This window comes from Thunnus albacares, chromosome 6, assembly GCF_914725855.1.
Source record: "Thunnus albacares chromosome 6, fThuAlb1.1, whole genome shotgun sequence".
Classification (NCBI taxonomy): Eukaryota; Metazoa; Chordata; class Actinopteri; order Scombriformes; family Scombridae; genus Thunnus; species Thunnus albacares.
Window position 1 is genome coordinate 31,591,808 of NC_058111.1, and position 6,000 is coordinate 31,597,807.

Sequence of the window (6,000 nt, forward strand, 5' to 3'; positions counted from 1 at the left end):
GTGTGGTTCCTTAATCAAGCTTCACCTATAGGAAAACATACGGCCAATTATTCCCTGTATAAGCGCCATATCACTTCCACTGTCACATATCCCAGTTGTGCGGCTGATGTGATTTGAATAAAGTAACAAGAGATTGGAGTAGACCATAGGTTTGCATTATAAACAAGCGCGCTCTCGAAATTTTCCATAGCACAACAACGATCTAATCAAACTAAAGCCTAAACTGAACTTTGAGTAAATGTCAGGACGTCGGTAACACGGAGCTGAAATACGTAAAGAGTAGACATTGTTTTCATTGATAGAGGAGCTGCCTTTACCGAGACTAACTTCACTCTTCGGAATCGCATCTGATACACATCTGTGGCTCAGATCAACAACTTCAACACTTTTTCATACAAGAGATTAAACTTGTTGTCACCGATCATTCTACACACGTTTCTTCTTCGTTTTAATGCGGTTCTTTGTTTCGATCGTCTCTGCGTTTTACGCAGTAGCCACGAGCGCCTTTATCCACATTTACCAAACGATCCTTAACGAATTTCAACCTTTTGATCGATCTAGGTTTGTCAGTTTCATCGATCAATCAATCGTATAAGCGTTTTTTTTGTCAGAAATATATACTTACGGTGGAGAATTTTGTGTCGCTTTCCTTTGTTCCTGGTCTGGGTGGGGTTACTCGGGAGCGCGGGGCACACACAGGCTGCAGGGAAAGACTTCGCTCACGGCGTAATAGGAAGGGCCGAGCCGTGTGGTGGCGTAGAGAGGGAGCCCTGACCGGGAGCACTGGGGGTCTTTGAGGTCGGGACAAACGGCTGAAAAGACCCGAAGATACAGCGTCCACTGGGCGCCTGCAATGCGCTTTGACGCACCGCGGATTCGGACAAAACCTGGGAGATTTGGGCGCTACACAAAGTTCAAACTACATTTTATTATTTATTATAACATGTTTTATATGTTACCAACGTTTCCCAGCACACAAAAGTTTACCACGTTTTACAATGCACATTCATTAAGACGTGACATGGTCATTTTATGGAAAGATTGAAAATTATTGGAGACAAAATCATGCAAGACATGTTTTTTTTATTATTTTTTTGAAATTGAGGGAAGAAAACACATTGTGGGCTTGTGCTGAGGGTGGAGAGAGAAGGCGGGGCTGAAAAGTGGGGGCTGATACTAAGGGAGTCAGTATCTGCCATTGTCTGCTCCAATGGAGGGTGTTTAGTAAACATGATCGACATGCTGTTCTCTTCATACAGATAAGCCGAGGGTGTACCAGGGCGTCCGAGTGAAGACCACGGTTAAAGAGCTACTGCAGAGGCACAGAGCCCGCGAGGCCAACAGCAAAAAAGTTAAAACGGTAAATCCCCCCGCCCTCCCCCTTCCCTCTCCCTCTCTCTCTCTCTCTCTCTCCAATTTGTCAACACTGTCATTCTGCCTTTCCACTAAGCAGGTGAGGAGAAAAACACTCACTGAACAAAGCAATAAACTGCCCCTGTAAATGATTACTGTCCTTCTAATAAAACATCCTAACGTTTCTTTCTTACAAAGCCATTAAGCACACAAGTACTGTACGCACACACACAGACACTCACACACATTTTGGAGAAAAAACCCACTAAATATCAGAGCAAAAACACTCCTTTCAAAGTCAAATCCAAATGTTCTGACAGAAAACCTAATACTGTTGTCTTTCTCCCTCCTCCTCCTCCTCCTCCCCATCTGTCCTCTTCTTCCTGATCAACAGATATCCCAGGCTTGCTTGGAACTTCAGGATCTTTGCGCGTCCACTTTTCCAAGTAAGTTCACCCAGCCATATCCAACATCCAAGTCCAGTGTCAAATATTCATTGAAAGCAATCAACCTATACACTGCAGCATTTGTATCCAACTTGACCCAAAGCAATCGCAGACTGCACCGACATTTGCAAATTTAACTCTATATTTGCATTCAGTTTGCAATTACCCAAATTAAAAAAAAAAACCCAGCTATGTACAACTAGACATTAAATCCCAGTGTTTGGTAAACTGCTGAAAAATCCGCATTGGTTGCAGCAAAACATACAGCAGAAACTATAGTTGGTTTAACCTAAAAGTTAAAAAAAAAAAAAAATCCAAAACAAATCATACTACTCCTTGATGACAGGCAGCAACCTGCTCTGACCCCAAAACCAGGAACAAAATACTCACATGAAACACCCAGTCATGAGCAACTACTCAGAAAAGTGTACGTGCATGCATTTCTAGTCAACTATTGACAGCTCCATTCCAAAAGCGCAGGGTCCCTACTTATAAACGTAAGCTTCATTCAAATGTGTTGGCTGATGGTGTCATGACATCACTCTCTGAACTTATAGGCCTATTTAAATGTCTTCCTGTGGTCTGTTACCATGCAGAGACAACCGTGCACCTTTATTTGGATGCGCTCTCGTGGATATCTTATTAATGATCTGTTGCGGTAGATTTTGCATAGATAGGCTAAATATCAACATTATAAGTCTTGAGTGGGTCTATTTTCACTGACTTCGGTATGTAGTCGATATGTATGTTTATGGGATGTAGGTTGATACTTAATCTGTAGTCTGTGATAAGATTTTACGTTTTCATTTGCTTTTTGCATATTTTTAATATAATTTTCCTATTTAATTCCGTCAGGTCGCTATGTGGACCCTCCTCCCGCGGTTCCCCAAGCGGACACGAGCGGTTATAGCGCGCGAGTGCTCCAGCCGTGCGCCGCCACGTTCCCTGTCCTTGACAGCTCGTGCAGCATCCAGATGCAGGAAAGCACCTTTAACGACAGCCAGCAGCAGTTTGGGGACATGATGTTGCCCGGCAACGGCTACAGTGTCAACAGCAACAGCACCGTCGGCGGCGGCGGTGGTGGTGGTAGCGGCTACAGCGCCTCCCTGCCTCCTCTTCCCTCCTTCCCGCTGCCCTGGTGCCATGGACTCTCCTCAGATGCGGACTACTATGACTATGGGATGGTAGGTTTCTCCCACTGACACCAACCAAACTCCATTCAAAATACAGTGTTTTTAAGAAATGGCGATTTCTTGTCGGTTATTAGTGTAGAAAGAGAGATAAAGTTCAACTCTCGCCTTTTTGTACAGGGTCTTTTCATACATTCGGCATATATATAATCATTCCCCGATTAGCCTATTACATAAAAAAAAAGACTTTATGGATGACAACAATTTAGGGGAAATTTATAGGCTGCTGAAATGTATTTCTGAATAAACTCAGTTAGATAATCATGATGTATGCCGAACAGCAGAGGGTTTCAGTCCACTGGTGAACGCCTTAAATCTTACAGTAATGAACGGTTTGTAACACCTCAGGCAACGTGGAGTTGTATTGCTTTGGAATGAAGGTTTGGCTGTTTTCCTCTGAGCAGACACCTGTCCTCGGGCTTCAATTCAGCATACAGTAATTATATATGAGTAATCTGCAGGTACATTTAGAGCAATTAATATTGTTTTGTTAGCAATCATATCTGTCTTTGCTTGACAACATACTCCAAATCACATCACTAGAGGAGCATTATTATTTCAGCAGCTTTAATAAATGAATGAATTATTCACTTTCAAAACAAACAAAAAACCACACTCACAGGCGTCCTTGGTGAGCCTGTGGCCTATAGTGTGTGTCAGTTTGATGTCCATCACATGACGCGTTTCTCTCTTCTCTTTCAGGCTCCTTGCTCCCCACCTGAGTCTCTGAAGCTCTGCAGTCCCATGGATCACAACAGCTACTCGCCGCAGGATTCTTTCTCCTCCTCCTCTTCCTCCTGCTACGACTCACCCACCAGGATGGAGTCCAGCTACCACGGCTTCACCTCAGAGCACTATCACTACCAGCACTGCAACCTCCAGGACTGTTACTGCCTGCCCCACTGTTGGCCAGGCCAGCAGGAGAGCTTCTCTGTCCCTGAATACGCACCTTACTACCCCCCCACAGACCACCCGTACGCCTGCCCTGTGGAAGAGAACTATTTTAAGAGAGATTTGCCAATGAGCTCCGAAATGTGTTACAATGTACTATGATGAGACCCTCAGCAGTATTGTTTTGTCTTTTGTCTGTAAATAGGATTCTTTTCAAGTACTCAATAAGGTGATGCTGTCTGCTTGATGGTCCGCTTTGCATTTCAGTGTGTGCTTTTGCTTGGGTGGAGTGAATATGATGAATGTTGAATGGATGGAGAGGCTAATATTTTTGTATCAATGATCTTTTTTTACAACTTAGATTTATTTTCATACATAATTTGTTGCTATACTAAATAAAAATGTTGAACTCACCAGTAATGCACTCACAATTCATTTATCTCGAGGAAAACTAGAATTCATGGCAGTTTTTTAAAGCAAAATATCATCATGTGGGAGGTTTCAGTAGAAGTTTCCAAGTATGCACTTAGAGAGGACTTCAGCAATGATTGGACACAGGTGCTGTGTCACGGTCAAGGTCATATTATGTTCGTCTACAGGTTTACAGTTTACTCCCTGAACAAGCCACTACACTTATCTTTCAGGCTGCCAAACGTCAGGTCTCATTTATCATGAGCTTTTCTCAGGAAACTAAAAAAAGGTGGGAGGAGAGAACAAATAAACATTACAGTGATAACATGTTGGGGCTGAACTGTGCTTTAATAACAGACTTTGTATTGAACTGGAGGAATCCTGAAAGATTTGATTTAACCTGCAGGGACGAAGTTCACTACAACTTAATAAAGACAAAAACTTAAATAGCGAACAGGGTTTTATTGCATATTTATTGATGGATAAATAACAAAACAGATTTAGATTATCTCAAAGGGTTCAATAAAACCATAACTATAACAGGGCTGTGAGGCTATAAAAGAAATCTTAGAACAGCACATTAAAAATGCAGGAAATATATCCGGGTAACTTTAGTATTTCCATCAGCTTACATAATGACCACATGTTTGTCTTGTTCTTTGAGCTACTTGAGATGCTTGATTTCCTGAACTGTGATGACAGGTACCGTGAAGGTTCCTTGGAAACTTGAAGTGATGAAATTGAGCAAAGTAATGAATACTCCCTCCTGTTCTCAAACTGTTTAGACTGTTGCAATATCAAAAAATATTACAGCAGTACAGATAAGGGCAGCCATATTGCTTTCTGGCAGGGCTGAGTAACTACCAACAAGGACACTGAGGTTCTGCTGGAGGAATGTTGTACTTATTTAAAATCTAAATGTCATTACATTTATTTTTCATTGACCATGTACAAAAAAAATATCTTACTTTCCATCTGGACAGATAAACACAACTTCACACAGCCCTGTTTTCTGGTGTGCTTACACTGAACCAAATTCAATGATTTATACCATAGTTTTTACATGACCATACATGTATACCAAGCAGAAAACATCTTAAGCTTCATGTTTCCTTTTCTGTAAATTAATCATATTCTCGCTAAGCTGACAGGTTTGAACAATAATGTTGAATTAATGTCTTTTAGTGGTGAAAGAAGTCATGCTTAACCCTCCTAAAGGTTCTTGAAACACTGACACAGCATGTTGTTCTAGGTTTGTTGATGAGAGTACCAGATTAGCTAAACAATACTGCAGAATCTGTAGTGCTGTCAAAGTGCTGTCATATTTGAAAAAAAATATTTAATACTAACAATATCAACAAGTTAACCAATCTGGCTGAGTTTGTTACAGTTATAATAGCCTTATTTAACCAACTATTTATAGTGTGATTGTTAGCTTATTTATGTATTATTTACCTATGTTTTCCTTCTTCATTGTATCATATTTACTCATTACTGGGCAACAAGTGTCGCTAACACTTTATGTCTGTTTCTTTTGTTTTTTTGAGTGTGTAACTACCTTCATGTAGCTCCTTGAGGGGTCATCATGTAGTAAAGACAAGTCTAAAACAATGTCTTACAAAAAGTCTACAACATTAATATTAAGAACAGGTCACCTTTTTTTTTAAATGGGTGGCATTCTGTAGAGACTTATACAGTATATATAACAC

General features: G+C 41.0%; 1 protein-coding gene across 1 annotated transcript; it reads left to right on the top strand.

Annotated features, from left to right (window-relative positions):
* Positions 1-1,252: 1,252 nt before the first annotated feature.
* Positions 1,253-4,293, top strand: linc.pou2af1 (lnc RNA pou2af1; the record flags this gene model as incomplete). The annotated part of the gene is made up of 4 exons (XM_044353225.1): positions 1,253-1,360; positions 1,748-1,799; positions 2,655-2,983; positions 3,692-4,293. Coding segments are annotated over 4 exons (840 nt in total), but the record flags the coding sequence as incomplete, so codon positions are not given.
* Between the last annotated feature and the right edge of the window lie 1,707 nt (positions 4,294-6,000).